The sequence below is a fragment of the Cololabis saira genome, chromosome 8 (genome assembly GCF_033807715.1).
Source record: "Cololabis saira isolate AMF1-May2022 chromosome 8, fColSai1.1, whole genome shotgun sequence".
In the NCBI taxonomy this organism is placed as follows: Eukaryota; Metazoa; Chordata; class Actinopteri; order Beloniformes; family Belonidae; genus Cololabis; species Cololabis saira.
This window is the reverse complement of record NC_084594.1, coordinates 6137568-6155084: the sequence shown is the minus strand read 5'-3', so window position 1 is coordinate 6155084 and position 17517 is coordinate 6137568. Positions and strand designations below refer to the sequence as shown.

At 39.3% G+C, this 17517-nt stretch overlaps 1 protein-coding gene across 3 annotated transcripts in view; it reads left to right on the top strand.

The window, feature by feature from the left end:
• raly (RALY heterogeneous nuclear ribonucleoprotein) overlaps positions 1–17517 on the top strand; it is a 191444-nt gene that overhangs the window by 160836 nt on the left and 13091 nt on the right. For 2 of the 3 annotated variants that reach the window (XM_061726623.1, XM_061726624.1), the window contains exons 6-8: positions 39–158; positions 9079–9239; positions 11558–11605. In XM_061726623.1, coding sequence (XP_061582607.1) covers positions 39–158; positions 9079–9239; positions 11558–11602 — 326 coding nt within the window. In that variant the 3' untranslated portion in view covers positions 11603–11605. The remainder of the gene's footprint in view (positions 1–38; positions 159–9078; positions 9240–11557; positions 11606–17517) is intronic. The other variant, XM_061726625.1, reaches the window with a different exon arrangement.

The following is a 17517-nucleotide window of genomic DNA, read 5'->3' as shown; positions in this document are numbered from 1 at the left end:
ACACCTTTTCTCTTTCTGTCCCTCTGACTCTCCCCCAGCAGCTAAAGGCACGGAGCTCCAGGCCATCAAGTCGGAGCTGACGCAGATTAAAAGCAACATCGAGGCTCTGCTGGGCCGGCTGGAGCAGATCACAGAAGATCCACACATTACCACCACAGGTGACGCCCTTCAGCATGACCAGATAAATCACAAAGCCCATCCGGGCAAAATGAGGTCTGTCTTGACACAGCAGGTTTTAATCCCCCGTTAGCAGAACAAACAGACACTTGGCTTCAGTTTTCTGGACACGTGGAGTGCTGTTAGGATCAGATCCGGAGTTCAGGGAGCTGACATTTACCTCAACTTCTGATGCGTCAGCTGTTCTGCTTTGGTAACTGAACCACCGACCGCACCGAGGGGAACATGAGGCCCGGTAGGGGAAGTGCAGAGGTAAAGGAGATGATCTGTAAACACCTATGATATAATATCTGATCACGAATCTTAAACCAGCAATGGATCTTTCTGAGGACACAAAACTGTATTTTCCAAGTCTGTAATTTATCTTTTTCGAAGGAAAAAACAGTCTGAGTTAACACGTCTGTTCTGTGATTAAAGAAAAGAGAATATATGATCATTTTCTCTCCAACACTTCTCTGCAAATGCTCAAATTTGTCCTCACATTCACCCAACATGCTCAACCGTTCACCGATTGCTTTCTACTTGTCTGTAGCAAACTCTCTATTCGAAAAAGATGGATTTAGAGCAACGTGAACATGACACATGCGACATATAAGTGTTAGTAGTAGTTAATAATTAAAGCCGAAATTAAAAATGATCATTCCGCTTGATCAACTCAAACAAAACTGTTAACATCTCCATCGAAATTACCATGAATAAAAGTGTTTGTACACTACGTGGTTGCAAAGAACGACCACAAAACTATGTTACACTAAATTACGATATTTTGATAAAATGTTCAAGTGAAACAAAAAGTAAAAAAACATATAATAATCGATAATGTAGATCATAACGATTGCAATAAAATGACTTAAGGTGACATTAGCAGAGTTTAAAGTATTATGGCTTTGATTTATCTTAGAACAAATATGCAGATCCTTGTAGATCTTTGGGATGTTAGCAGTTTAATCCAAAGCAGACTATTTTTTTTGGATTTAGGACATGGAATAAAATTAATTCAAAGAGTTTCACTTAGGTAGAGCACTGGGTGATGAAAATGGGGAAAAAATCGCGGATAAAAAATATATTTAAAAAATAAATAAATAAACTCAATGAATATAGTAAAAACATTGTCATCCTCCTGGGATAAATGAAATGCATATTATGAGCACCCCAGACAAGTCGTTTATATTCCTTTTAGCTTACCCTCCATAAAACAGAAGATGGTTCAGGATCTCTCTAAAGATCTTACAAACTTTTTCTGTGGAGCTGAAACGTAAAGATCTCTGAGCTCCGGTCCTTCTGCAGCTGATATTCAAAAACCACTGGCTCATCTGCATTTGTCTTGTTGATGCGTCAGTTGTGTCTTGAGTTTGGAAAATACTGCCAAGTGGGGACTGCACTGCCAAGGCATCAACGTTAGCGATGGGAATTGATGCGATTTTTACGATTCCAATTCTATTTTTGATTCTGCTTAAAGATTCGGTTCTTAATCGATTCCCGGCAAATGGTGCTAATATGATAGGCTGTGTTGGTTAATTAGTTAATTAGTTACCTGCAGTATTATTAGCCAAGGACATGCTAATGTTGCTGCTGCTGGGTTAAGAATTACTCACGTTAGTCTGGACTGGATAGAAAACACGGCATTCATTGATTGTTTTTGCATGTACTGTAGCTATGTAGTATTAGTTGGTAGTATTTTCTCCCTTTGACGAAATATCAACTTGATAAGTATTATATTTGCCCTGTTGTCGTTTTTTTTACTGAAATGTAACCAGACTTCCAGACGATTCCAAGGAATTGAAACACTGGGAACCAGTTCTCAATTCCCATCCCTACTCCACGTTGGGCATTGACATTAATTTAAGGGGAAACCTTAACTTCGAATCTTTATTTGTGCGTACAACAAAAATACGTTTTTGTGTATCAGTTTGCGGAATCAAACTGTGGAATGATTTGAATTGAAAACATAAAACAATTTAAGAAGAAATATAAAGACATAGTTTTAGATATAAAAGTGAAGACTGTGTTTAAAGATCAGCAGCTGTGTGTGTTTTGCTATTTCGTCATGTTGTCTTTGTATGTTTGAATAGATATACGTATTATATTTATATCATAGTCATATTATATTTATATCATAGTTATATTATATTTATGATAGAGCTTACATTTGGTATTAAACAGGTTATTTTTGTAAGAATTATATATATTTATTTATACAAATTAGTGTGTAGTATAAAAAGTAAATACAGGCATATAATTTATGTTTAGTCGTGGAAAGGGGGTGGGATTAAATAAGTTTATACTTCCTCCCACTCCTTTTCGAACATGTAACTGAAATATGTGTTTTGATGTGTTTTTTTTTTCTTTATGAGGTGGAATGCCCACCTGTATTTGTTTTTCTTATCTTTTTTTCTTGTTTTTTTTTATACATGTTCGAAATAAATAAAAACGAACGAACGAACCCTGTTCACTTAGCATTTAGTGGTCCCTTGTTGCTGGTTTGGACTTTGCCTGGTCAAAAAACCATGTTGCAGGCCCCAGGCCAATCCAAAACCCCCCCCAAACCAAACTCTCCTGTCTGGGCTGCCTCTGGGGTGACGCCCCAATGTCCATTATAAGGGTTAAGGAACCGTGCTTGGTCTGACCCTTCACCTACGACCACTTTGATCACCCCTCCATGACAATAAATTGGAAACTCATGGCATGTTTTTGTCTCTAATTCAGACATCAGCGAGCCCATCAGAGGTGAAGTGTGACTGAAAGACATCCAGACATCCTTTCAGCTCAGCTACGGTCACCCTTAATATATGTTGCCGAAATGAGCATCCTCAAAAGACTGGCCGGCCCCACCCTTAGGAATCGGGTAATAAGTTCTGCTCCTCCGGGAGAGTCCTGACAGAGTCCTGACAGCAGAGTTACAGCCCTCTGAATCTGAAGGCGTTAGTTGAGACATCTGGTCAGGATGGCTTCCAGACTTCACCTACCTTGACCATAGACACAAATGTCAGAGAATACGCGCTTTTAGCACCTCCCTGTAAAACATTCTTTCTCCTCCATCAAACTTTAAAATTTAGGGCCTTCCTGTCACCGTTTTGAACCTTTACATGGAAACCAGCAGTGCAGCTCTATGGGACTTAAAACATCAAGTCTGTTTTCACTCTAAAGGGTCGCAGCTACGTACATGAAAGAACACGTGTGTGAATCCGCGCTCATGACGGCAGGGATACGGTGCAGATATGTGACGGCGCCACTAATGCTGGTCTAAATGTGTTTTTGGACACTGACCTCCACACCTCTTACAGAGTGTAGACAGAACCAACATCACACTCTGTTTGTGTTGGAACATCATGAATCCGTTCTATAGTCTGGATTCTGAAGTAACTTTTCTATGTGGTCATAAAAGTGAAAAAAAAATTGTAATATTATTAAACAGAAAATGACGAAGGAGACGCTGAACTGCCGAGTAGCTGCAATGTCATTTCAGGCAACAAAATCTCTTCCAACAGCTATTCTCCTCAGTGAAAAGACATCTTTAAAAACCTATAACAAGTCAATAAGTAATAAATATTATTATTAAATGTACACTTTTAAATACTTGAATTGTAAATGCTTTTTAAGTTTTTTAAAGCCCAGCAGAAACTGCTTCCAAACTACATTCAGGATTTGTTCCAAATAAAAGAAACCCGCTATGACCTGAGGGGGAAACTCATGTTTGAGATGACGACAGCAAGAACTAATATTAAAAAGAGATGTACATCAATTAAGGCTAGAGAAATATGGAATAGTTGTAATAACAACCTAAAAATGTGCAGTTCTATCTTCAAGTTTAAGGAAATGTTTAAAGAAAATATTGTAAATAAATATAAAACACTATAACTATAAAGTATATTGTCAAAAACATTCTAGAATGTGAAAGTCAATTTTATATTTTGTCTTATTTATTTTTGTCTTCTTTATGCGTTGTTTGTTTCCACAGAGTAATGCTAATGTTTCATATTTAAGATGATCATAAGATAAAAAGGGTATAAGCTACGGCTTCAGCTACACCTTTTAGGCAAAAGAAATGTTTATTTTACCTTTTCATCTTGTTTTGTAAAAATGTGCGTACAAGCCGAAATAAAGATTCATTCATATTTAAAATAAGACTATAGTTTTAAAAAACTATTTATTATCTGCTATGTAGACCTTTTGAATTTTGGAACTGAATTTATATTATTTGCATATTAAATAAATATATAAATATTAAACATTATTTAAAAAAAAATTATACATTATTTGTGCTTACTTCTTTAGAAATGCAATTTTGTACTTCTATGTGACACCATTATTTTAAGCCTTATAAGTCAATATTTTAAAGGCAATATTTCAAGGCTAACCCTAACCCTATTTTAGTTTTAAGTAGCTTTTTCAGCATCAAATCTTTTTATTTTATTTTTTGGGGGATAAGATCATCGTGGGGCTTTCTCTCTCTCTCTCTCTGTAATTATGACAAATAATGTGCTTGCATTACATGATTCAAAGTCAACATTTAATTATATATTTAATTTAAATCAGGCTCTTTCCATCCCAGGACAGGAGAGTTAAACGTTATTGTAGTGGCTATTTGTCTCCAACAACTAATTCAAACACCGATCAGATAGGAACCACAGGATGAATGAGGCGATTATCCGGCCTTTAATAAATTTAATAAACGTCTTCCAGAACAATACAGACAGATGTTAAAATTTAAATTCAACACTAGTGTTTTTGTATGTTTGTAGCTCTAACATTGGGCGTAATTACATTAAAACAACAGAGAATAACAGCATGCAGAAGGACCAACAAGTATTTCTCCCTTCTGCTGTAAGGGTGTAACACTTGGCGTCAGATTTCTGGACCTGCACAGTCTGAGGGGAGGAGACTGACCGGAGGGCCACGCCTGTCCAAAACCGCCAATAACTGTTCAGTGTATCAACGATGTGAATCAACAGGGCGTTATTGCTCTGAAACCTTTCTGTTTAAATCTTGAAAGATTTCGGTAAAGTATTCTGTGGTGACGAATCATTCCTGCGCGTTTTTATGGTCAAATTAAGTTACCATGTAAGAAATTCCTTAAATGACACTGAAAAATATCTTTATTCTGTGACATGAATATGAAGTATCTGCAGTGGGAGTCTCAGACGCAGCTTCACTAAAACAACAAAGCATGGACTGCATTTGTGAGCATGTTATATGATCCCAGACTTCGTAGCGGCGCCCCGCTGAGCGCTACGTTTGTTCTTGTTCACGGATGATTTTCCCTCTGGGGATAGTTGGAACTCATACTCATGTAAAAGACATTAGCTTTGCTCTCTCAGTGTTCAGGGTCCGACACACTGAACATTTGTATTTTCAATAAAAAAACTAAGCTTTATACCCACAGGGGGGTGTTTCACGCTATGTATTATATCCATAACCTCAGGATTTATAGTGTGCTGTCACACTGTTCTTTTTGTGAATGTGGATCCCAGAGAGATTTTGTTCTGACTCGCCTTTTTCAAGACAAGTTCTTCTAAAATATTGGCAATAGAAATTTCGATGGTTGGTGCTGCAGAAGTGCGGTTTAAGACACACTGTCAGCATTTGCCTTTTTCATGGATATTGGCATTACCTGTCTCAACAAATTCACTCTAAATGAACTTAAATTGCAAGAGCATCCATGTATTAGGTAAAATAATTAAATATGTAATTTTAGATATTATGTGGCTGCTGCAAATGTTTTATTTATTGTGCCTAAACACAACCCAATATGGAGTTTTTTACTTTTAAACAATTTCGATTAAGTTTTATTTTGCATGAAAGATATGTCATAGATATGACACAAAACTGTCTTAGTTTAACATTCTGGCTTTGTAAAACATAAATGTAATTTTTTTTTCCAGATCAAATATAGATGAGCAGAATAAAAACATTACAATTACTACTTTGGTTCACCTCATATGACCTTAATAACAGAATTCTGTGAATGCTCGAAATATATTATACTATATTATACCTTTATTTCATTTAGGTTCCACTTTTCTTGTACAGCAGCTGACAAATGAGCTTGAAGGCTTTAATGATAAGGCTTTAATGAGCTTTAATAATTGAAGCTGTGTGCCAACTCTTCAACACTCTTAATTTGGTCCAAAACAACAAATTCAGTGTTGTTCTTCTTCAGCTGAAGAAAACGATGGCAAATCCACTCAATGATTTGCTGTTTGCATCTACAGAAACACTAGTATGGGCTCATTGTCACCTGGTGACGTTATGTAAAGTTGTGTGTCATCTGCGTATTGTAACTCATCTGGTTGTTTATAATAATCGAGCTAATGCAAGCATGCAGATGTTTAATAGGAGTGGGCCCAGGATGGAACCTTGAGGAACTCCACATGTAATTTTTTGTGTTTTGATATTAAGTTACATATTAATGCAGAGTAGACCTTTAAGTAAGACTCAAACCAGTCAAGTACTGTACCAAAAAGTCCAACCAAGTCACTCTAATAATGTACCATGGTCAACAATGTTAAATGCTGCTCTGAGGCCCAATAATACCAACACTTTGGCTCTTCCACAGTCTGTATTCATACATATGTCATTGAACATCATTGAACAAAGGCAGAGACAGTGCTGTGGTGGGCACGGAAACCTGACTCGAGACTGCAGAGCTATTGACTGGCATCTCTCCTGAGCAATGACTGTGCCCAGACACTTTGACATCTTCCTGACAAACATGGCATACAGACATTTCCTGGCAATTCTGTTGCTAATTATAGGCAATTTATGCTCATTAGACACAATATTATTAACCGAACCTCTCTGGAAACATGTATAATGATTCATGAATCCTAAGAGGAAGACGCAGAGAGAGGATGCTGAGCAGCCTGTTGTTTCAAATCCTGGATAAAGAAGCAGTTGCCAGGAATGCTATTCACAGCTGGGGCAGGTCTCGACCTTGGCTGCAGTTCCAAAAATAGACAAAAACAGTGGAAGAGAACTGTCAAACTTGCTCTCTACCTTTGTATTTCTTTTGATTTCGACATCAGGAGGTGTAGAAATATAGCGAAAGACATTAATGGAAACCTTGTGCAGTGTGTGAATCTTGTGTCCAAGTTACTCAAATTGCTCTGCGGTGTGACGTTAGTGACAATTCAATTCAATTCAATTCAATTTTATTTGTATAGCGTCTAATACAACAGATGTTGTCTCTAGACGCTTTCCAGAGACCCAGGCCAGCATGCAGCTCCCGAAGCTCCGGCCTGCAAACATGCACAAAAGAGAAAAAAGGGGGGCCAGCACAAGAAACTACAGGAACGATGGACAAAAATGATAGCTATGAGATACTTATAATAAATAAAAATGGAAATGGAGAAGATAGGAAGGGAAGAGGAGAGGAGAAGGATGAGAGGCGCTGCCCAGTGGATCATGTCGGTGCCCCCCTGCAGCATACGCCTATAGCAGCATATCTACCACAAAGCTATATTTGAGACTAACTAATAGTCTTATTTCATAGCTACAACTATGACTACTGACTCTAACACACTAGAGTTTACACTACGTAGAGATTTACCAACACCAGCTAGAGGTTTACTAAACACTAACTATAGGCTTTACTAAACAGAAAGGTTTTAAGTTTAGTTTTAAAGGTGGAGGTGGTGTCAGCCTCCTTAACCCAGATTAGAAGTTGGTTCCATAGTAATGGTGCCTGATAGCAGAACGCCCGCCCTCCAAATCTACATTTGGATACTCTAGGAACTATGAGTAAACCTGCACTCCGAGAACGGAAAGCTCTGCCAGGAACATAAGGCACTATCAGGTCTTGCAAATAATGCGGAGCTAAGCCGTTTTGGGCGTTTTAGTAATAACATTTTAAATTGGATTCTGAATTTTACGGGTAGCCAATGGAGCGATGCTAAGACTGGAGAGACGTGGTCTCTCCTGCTGATTCCTGTCAGCACTCGTGCTGCTGCATTCTGGATCAGCTGGAGGCTATTCAGCAAATTACAGTACTTGGACATCCTGCTAATAAAACATTACAGTAATCTAGTCTAGAAGATACAAACGCATGAACTAATTTTTCTGCATCACTCTGCGAGAGGATTTTCCTAATCTTTTCAATATTACGGAGATGGAAAAATGCTATTTTACAAACCTTATTAACATATGGTTTAAACGACAAATCCTGATCGAAAACAACACCAAGGTTTCTCACAGTTGCTTCACAGTTGCTTCCATCACAAATGTCTGAACGTGTCATCGTGCAGTTGCCGGTGTCAAGGAAACTCTGATGATCAGCAGTTTGTCAAAATATCGACGCCACCTCTGTTAGCCAGCTCATTTTTTTAGTCAATATAAAAATATGCAGGTACCAAACTTGATCAATCTTTATCTGGAGATAATATTGATGTATTAACCAAGGTAAATGCTGAAATCAGTGTGTCGACACCAAAACCAAAAAGATATTGCTGTCTTTCATGATCCAGTTCAACTTTGATCTTGCAGGTACTTCATGGTTCTCTGGATGAACTACAAGGCAGAGTAACAGTTAAATTATTTGACTCCTTTTAAATTGAGTTTATTAATGTGAATCGATCAATATGCTCCTCGCTGAATCAACAGTAAAGCTGCAAATTAAATCACCATCCAGTTCCATTTCTCGTGTATTTGTCCTTCATACATCAAGTAACACATCACACCTGATACCCTCTTTAAAGTTTCATGGTGAACAGTTTTTTGAAGTATTTTACATAATTTGATATAATGTCATGGTAAAAATGTAATCAGTAAAGCAATCAATGAGTTAATCTTCGGGTGCTTCATAACAATACATTTACAGTAATTTCCCCAGATTTAAATTGTTTTGTCTCCGACAAGTCAAAGGTAATGTTTTGGGTTTTTCTGTCTTCCTACATGTTCATATAGATCTGATTAAGGCAGAGGAGTGTGCGAGCGAGGAGGCGTGGCAGGAAGGAGAGGGGTCAAGTTCAGAGCTGGAAGACGAGGAGGAACAGAGACCAAACAGTGAAGTGGAAGAGGAGGAGGAGGAGGGAGAACACAGGCAGGATGATACCCACAACCACATGGTGTGTTTACACCTTGTTTCGCCATAAATCGCCATGTTTTTATGGATATGTTTTTTAAGATATGCCATATTTTTCACATATGAAAAATAAATTAAACTTTCAAATTTCAGTCCAATATGGCATTTATGTCAGTGATATGTTTATCAAATTGTATTTGTCGTTGACATCTTATATTTGTTTTCATATTCAAACAAAATTATTTAACATCAGGGGTTTTGGTCTTTTTCTTGTCAATTATAACATGAAATCATTATTGTGAACAGATTATTCAGCATATTAATGAACATGCATGTGATACAGTTGCTCAGAACAGTATTTGCGAGTAAAACACTACGCTTGTGCAGTTCAGCTTACAGTCGAGCACAGATGCTCTATGTGCAAACAGGCAATGTTGAAACTTCATGAGACAAAACTGGAACTGTAATGTTGGATCCCTGTTACCCTGACAACCATAAAACCAATAATTACTAATTATTTTGCCAACAGCAACTATCCATCCATCCACACTTTAACCTCCACGTATCCAGGTTCAAGTCGCGGGGGCAGCGGCCCAAGCAGGGAGGCCCAGGGCTTCCTCTGCCCTTCCACCTCCTCCAGCTCATCCAGGAGGACACGAAGGCGTTTGCAGGCAAGACAAGTTCTAATCTCTCCAGCCTGTCCCGGGTCTGCAGGGTCCCGGGTCTGCAGGGTCCCGGGTCTGCAGGGTCCCGGGTCTGCAGGGTCCCGGGTCTGCAGGGTCCCGGGTCTGCAGGGTCCCGGGTCTGCAGGATCCCGGGTCTGCAGGGTCCCGGTTCTGCAGGGTCCTGGGTCTGCAGAGTCCTGGGTCTGCAGGGTCTGCAGGGTCCTGGGTCTGCAGGCACATGGGTTTGCAGGGTCCCGGGTCTGCAGGGTCCCGGGTCTGCAGGGTCCCGGGCAACCTGATCTCACAAAAATACGTGAAATGCCCACGACCTCTCACCACTATTTTCTGTGGCACCAACACGGAAATGGTATAATTCCGTGTGAGCACCATTGACATCGTACCATGCGAAGTCAATGGGATCCGTTGTCGTGATATATACACGGATTATTACATTATTATTATGTATATATTATTCTTTATTATAGTGGCTAAGTTATGAGTTTTTGACTGAGTTTCTGACAGGAAGTCAGTGGAGTTGTTGGAGAACAGGAGTGATATGATTGATCGATCGTGACCAGAGTGTGGACCAGGATAGCAGCGCTTGAATATGTGTGAATTAGCTCTGCTCGGATGGTGTTGTCTCCACATCTCTAAGGAAGAGTCCTGCAAGTCTACAGAGGAATTAATTCAGGCCGCTTGTATTTGCTATCTTAGGGTGCTTTCAGACCTGTGGCCCGTTTGTTTTGTTCCGATTCAGGGGCTAAATCGATACAGTTGTTTCGTTTGTGGCGTTTGTGTTCACAAGGCAACCGTCTGTACTGGTTCAAAGCTGTTAACAAATGCCATGAACCAACTGTTCTCTCATTGGTCAGAAATGAACGTGGAAGGAGTTTCCTCTACCATACCCCGGAACAAACAACAACTATGCAGCATCGAACCACAGTTATGAGTGAGTTGTGTCGGTTGCTGTGTGGATTATGTTCTCACTGCAAACGAACCGCTCCAGGTCTGGAATGGAAGCGAGCCGAGAACCTAACCCTAACCTCTCCTAGGCGATCTCGGCTCGCTTGTTTTGTCCCGCATCCAAGCGCGATTGCTGTGTTCACATATACCAAACCAACCGATCTTTAGGGGGAAACGCTCCCTGTTTCGGAACAACTGTTCCAAATGGGACAGGTGAGAAAGCACCCTTATTCTTGCGGTCGCTTCCCCAGTTCATGTCGTAAGGGGAGGGCAGGCTAAGTCTGCACACTACCGGCTACAACTACAGGGGCTAGAAACATCTTTGGATTTTGCTAAAATTGTATTACTACAGGATTGGATTGTAGAAAAAGGGCAGAGGACCCTCCCCCCCCCCTCCCCACTACTGCTGAGTTGCTGCACCGAAATGGAGGAACAGTCACATGGTCGTCACAATCCATAGCTGGCGGAACCATATTTCTGCATAATCGGCCATTTACCGTGTCTTGCTTATGGATACTGTTCTGTGCACTTGCATCGATTGCAAACATTAAAAAAAACCTAGGTTTGGTGGAGCGTAAAGAATTTGAGTAAGCTGTTAAATCTGCACAGTGTCTTGACTGCGAGCTCAAATAATCTTAATTAGGATTTAAGCACAAATGCAGGAACAGCTACGGTATAGATGTGTGTGCATGTGTGCGTTGACCCTGGCTAACCGTTCTGTTGTTTTGTCCAGGAAAACAGTCGTCTTTCATCAGAGATGGATTCCATTCATCCATGATAGGTGAGTTTATTATAATGAAATTGGGTTTCATGGCTTGGACAATGAAAATGTTTACAGCTTCGGGATTCTATGAGCTGCACAAGAAACACATCTCTCCTTTTCATATTGAAAGATCTTTTTTGTCATTACTGCTCCATGTTTGCCTTTCCAGCTGCAGCTCGGTCAGCTTTACGTCCCTCTCAGCTGTCCAAAGGTCACTCGGTGTCCGTTCCACAACCATCTGAGGAAAAAGCAAAACTCAGTCTAATAAAGAAATCTGGAATTTTAAGCTCATTATCAGATTTATGATTGCATGTGTGAAGGACTGGGCCTGTTTAAAGGCTATTAACAAAAGCATTTGCTTCTTGGCAGATTTTTCTCGCTTTATGTTAGTGATTCTCTAAACCAGGCATAATGAGGACTCTTGCAAAGCATTAACATTGAGTTTCAATTTATGGAGGGGTTTTGGATTTGTCTGGGGCAGGATGACCATGTGTGGAACGTAAAATTCCTTTCATTACCAGATCCCCTGTTCTGAACGCTGACCCCGATTGCTCAAACTCTTTTTGGGCAGAAGTTTAGGAGTCCTTTGAAGGGGGGAAAACGGGACATAAATCAATCTGGATTTCTTCTGGCTTCAATGATGAGGAAATTAATCAGCAAATGTCTTGTGTAAGCCATTTAATCTGGAGAAATGTTGTTTAAGAGCCAGGCTTTCTCTCTGAGCGAGGGCCGGGTTGCACGGTGCCGTAGCTCCTGCAGAGCTGGCGTACCTCGGTGGCAACTACTGCTGCCCTTCCGCGGTTTTCTCGTCCGCAGGGACTCTGTCAGCTCAGGGAGTGAACTAGCCATTTTATAGCCCATTTTTTGTTTCTCTATGAGCATCTTTTTTAAGACTTAAGCCACTCCTGCCTGATGACACTTGTCCTCGTCTACTACTACTACATCGTCTACTTCTTTTTTCTTCTTCTTCTACTGTGCTTATCACGTTCTTGTTTTTGTTTCTTTATACATTACTGTATATTTCGAGCACTTTAACTTTAACTTTACAAGTTAGTGAGCATTCCCCCAACAGCTTGCTGCAAATATTTCACAATAAAAGCATTTTTAAGAAATGAAGGGTCATAATTTGAAAAGGATGCAGATCATGTTACATTTGTATTAACCGTCTTGTGCAGTAACTTCAACAATGCAAACGGTTGCAGGATTTTTTATTTAAAAGCAACGAATTACACTTGTTGAGAGTAAAAGAAGGTCATGTTACCGTCTGTAGTTTAAGTAGATAAAGGTCTCGGTCACATTTGAGTAAAATAATAAACTATTTCTATAAATGTCAGAGGATCTTTTTTTAAATATACCCACATACCCCTTACAAATTAAACCACGGACCATTAAGGGTACGCGGACCCCCGGTTGAGAATCACTGATTTAATGCATGTTGTGACATGCACTAAGACATTTTAATTACATACATTTTCATTGCAGTTATTTTATCACAATATCACGTATAAGAAGGTACGTGGCAGCCAGGTGCTGTTAAGTCAAAAATAATTGATTAATTGATCATCAAAAGGTGAGAGCACCTCTGTAAAGGCAGCATTCAGATGTATCATAACACAATAAGGACAGCAGTAATAATTGCTGAGTCAATGGAAAACTGCTTAAAGCAGGGAAAGTGGGATTCTCTGGGGATCCACTGGGATTCATGCTGGATCTCACTATTCAACTATTCAATAGCTCTGATGTGCCAAATAGCGTTATAGTTAGCTAAATTGAAACAGACAATCTTGCAGTCAGTTACAGTAGCATCATGTTCCTGGTCACGCTACAAAAACCTGCTTCGCTGAAAGTTGAGTTTTTTTTCTTTTATTAATATTTTTACAGTGGAAATAAAAACGTGTATATATATATATATATATATATATATATATATATATATATATATATATATATATATATATATATATATATATATATATATATATATACCCACCTTAGTCCCCCCCCCTCCCTCTGACCTCCTCCACCCTCCAGGAATCAAAGGCTCTTTCAAACATCAACAGGAGCTTGTGCACTCCCGACCTCTTCACCGGCTCAGATTTGTAAGCCAGCGGTTTTCAGGGGATATTTTGAAAAGGCTTCTGTTTCTCGTTTACTGATAGCAACTGCTGTCTCCGTGGGCCATCTAACCAGCGAACCGAACCCTGCGATGCATTCAGTGTCAAAACCTTTCCCATCAAACACTGATCAGAAAAGTTGTTGAATTATGTCTAAAATTTTCATACATTTTATTTTACCACATTTAATTTGTGCATAACTCATCAAAATTAGACAGTTTTTCCTTTTATAAGACAGATTAATGCTCAAGGGTGTGAGTGGAGTCAGGATTTATTTTGAAAGTTGGAAAATCTGAGGAATATGGAACTGATCTGCTTTTGAATACAGAAGGAAATTTGTAATTTGTGCAGGCTCAGGGCAAGAAGTTAAGAAAATACCACACGCGATAGCATGAAACCAGGCTTGCACACAATCCCCGGCATGCCTCAGTAAATATATGTTCAGCTGAAGATTACCCAGGGTTCAGCAGCGGGAAGGGAAAGGTGTGGTTTCAGACTGAGGTCAGGTCTTTGTAAACTGAATCTGAAAACACAGATTCAGATCAATACGTTTTCTCATTTCTCATTCGAAGTATGTTCTTTACAATATGAGTTACTTTGTTGTAAATTTTATCTGGAGGTAAACACTCAAAGCACCCTGTTCTGGTTGTTTTGATTAGAAAAGTTAGCAGATAAACCCCTGGTTGTTTTATTTATATAATTTCTGAGTCACAAGGTTAGATAAAGATTTACTGAATCTCTTTTCCAGCTTATGTTTGGTAATAAGCACATATGAATACAAGGTCTACAAATGTCAATTAGATCTAGCTTGATATTCAACTTCATTTGTTTTCTTCCCTATAGTCGGATCTTTGAACAGTTTTTTAACCGGTGGTGTTTCTTAACCATGTTCACACTGCTTCTTCTTTATGGGTGGATGAGATGATAGACACGTTCTCCAGCAGTGATTTTCAGAGCTCTTCCTGAGCTCTTCGTCATCCCATGCTGAATCATGCTGGTTTTTAAAGCCGTGTCACTGAAGGTTCCATCCCATCGTTTTTTTCGGAGACTCCAGGAAAGCTTTTTTCTGTCCTTTTAGGATAGTTTGATAGTGAAGAGGCAAGAAAAAATATGCAAGTCTTGAAATCACATGGCTTTCTGCATTTAAGTGACATAAAATATGTTCTGACCTCATCTAAGTCACTATATTAACCCTTGTACTGTCTTTGGGTCAAAATGACCTAATTCTCCTGTCCTTCTTTCCTCCTGCTCTCTCCTTCCTTCTTCCATTCCTCTTTTCTCCCATCCTTTTTTCTTCCTTCGTTCCTTCGTTCCTTCGTTCCTTCCTTCCTTCCTTCCTTCCTTCCTTCCTTCCTTCCTTCCTTCCTTCCTTCCTTCCTTCCTTCCTTCCTTCCTTCCTTCCTTCCTTCCTTCCTTCCTTCCTTCCTTCTCTCCTTCCTTCTTCCCTTCCTCTTTTCTCCCTTCCTTCCTCCTTTCCTTCCTTCCTTCCGTCCTTCCTTCCTTCTTTCCTCCTGCTCTCTCCTTCCTTCTTCCCTTCCTTCCTTCCTTCCTTCCTTCCTTCCTTCCTTCCTTCCTTCCTTCCTTCCTTCCTTCCTTCCTTCCTTCCTTCCTTCCTTCCTTCCTTCCTTCCTTCCTTCCTTCCTTCCTTCCTTCCTTCCTTCCTTCCTTCCTTCTTTTTCCCTTCCTTCCATCCTTCTTTTCTCCCTTCCTTCCTTGTTTCTTTCCTTCTTTTCATTCTTCCTTCCTTCTTTCCTCCCTTCTTCTCTTCCTCCTTCCTTGACCCAAAGACAGCACAAGGGTTAAGAACACTGTGTTAAGCTGACAGCCCTGCACAGTATTGAGGACGTTTTGGTTTTTTGGTTTTTTCCTCTTTACAGCCCAAGTTATGATGTCGCATGTAAGGTGGGCATAAACTTTTTTCCCGTTTTGGTCACAAATATATTTATTAATTCACCTCCTCCATGGTGTTGTGCCATGGATACCCTTTTAAATGATTACTTCCTGTATGGCATACTCGTAAATGGAGACTGGTCTAACCATGTCATCTCAGGACACTTCAACAATACAGTCCAACTCGTTCAAAATCACTCCAATTAATACAAAGCCTATAAAATAACAATAAGTATTGCTTTGCTCAACAAACTGATACATTGCATCCAAACTTCTCTGCAATACGATCTCCTGTCCTGAGAAAGCACCAGGTGACTTGGGAGAGAAAAAAAACAACTCCCATTTAACGGAACGAAATCTCTTGGCAGAACAAGACTCAGGAAGAGCGGCAAACTGCCTCAACTGGTTCAGGGTTAAGAGGCCAGGAAAATGAGATAAGCGGCATAACGTTGTATCCCTTTCCACTATTATGAAAATCAACTTCTCTTTATGTCATCTCCTTTGTGTGAGACGGATAGCCAACTTGAATTGTTTCCCTGTTTTCTACCAATTAAGTTCTCTTTAAATCCACACCTTTAAAGGCTTTAAGCTTTCAATGGATGTGTTCACTCAAGACAAAATAATTTAAAATAATTTAGAATTATCATGATTTAGATGGAGGTCTGATGATCACGTTTTATGGCATTCTTTTCTTTTCATCAAAACTTGCTGCAACATTTGGGATAAGCCACATGTTTATCAGAGTTATTTGGTACTTACAAGATTAAGGAATCGCAGTAATCCAGCCAGTTATGTTATGGATCAGTTACGACAGTATGGCTGACAAACATCAGCAGACAATCACAGAATTGCAGTTGAGCTCCTATAACTATTTGCTTAATTGACAGCATAAAAAGCTTCAAGCCAAAATCATTTTTTATTGCTGGTCACATTTAATGTTATTTTTCTTATATGTTGGAGTTGGATATTTGCAGATAGTTACAGTTGAAACTGGAATCTCTAGCTGCCATTAAAGGTTTTACATGATTAAATCTAAATTTATTGGAAAAGGAGAAGCGAAAGAGAGGTTTTATTTTTAACTGTGATTCTTTTAACCATTTTTCTTCGTCTTAATTCATTTTTTATGTGTGGTTTTATGGTCAGCATACAAAAAGGAAGACTTTAAGTCAATATTACGGTATTTTTTTAAGCTTCAGATATTTCTGAAAGCTATAAAATGCTGTCATGTTGCGTTATTGTTGCAGCCTCAAACCTGCTACTCACTGGCCAGTCTGGTTCTGGACTGCCTCGGCCTTTTTGGCCTGATTTAAATCAAGTTCTGTCATGGTTTCATCCTCAAATATTTTATATGAAAGTCAGGGATGGTTTGTCAATCAGTGTCTGCTGCTCTTTCACAAACCTGACGTCCACACTGCCTCCATCTTCACTTCTCAGAATTTCCTCCCAGGCTGATCCATGAAATGCTCTAAATCTTTGCTCAACATACTTTTGATTCTTTCCAGGAAAAGGGGCTCAAAGCAGTTTGTGAAATGAAATTGCAGATCTGTGCAATAAAAAGAAATATACATATTTTTTTCTTTTTTTAAGGATACGTTTCACTGAGAACAGATTTTAAGATAATAAAATGAACTCAGGATCAAGTGCTTTTGTTATGTAATGGTCAGGTCAAAAGGGCTGTACCTGGATTCTCTTTTTTCTTTCTCTTTTTTTTAGAAAATGCTGGGCTGTAAGGTACACATTGTACATTTTATGACGAAATGAATCCTTCCTGAAAGTGTCCTACTTGTTATTACATAAACTGATGGTACCTATAAGGATGCTCCACTGGTCAACAAAGCTTAAAGGGGACCTATTTTTTTTCTTGTTTTAACATATATAAAGTGGTCTCCCCTCACCCTGCCAGCAGAGTGGAGATGAAATCCCATA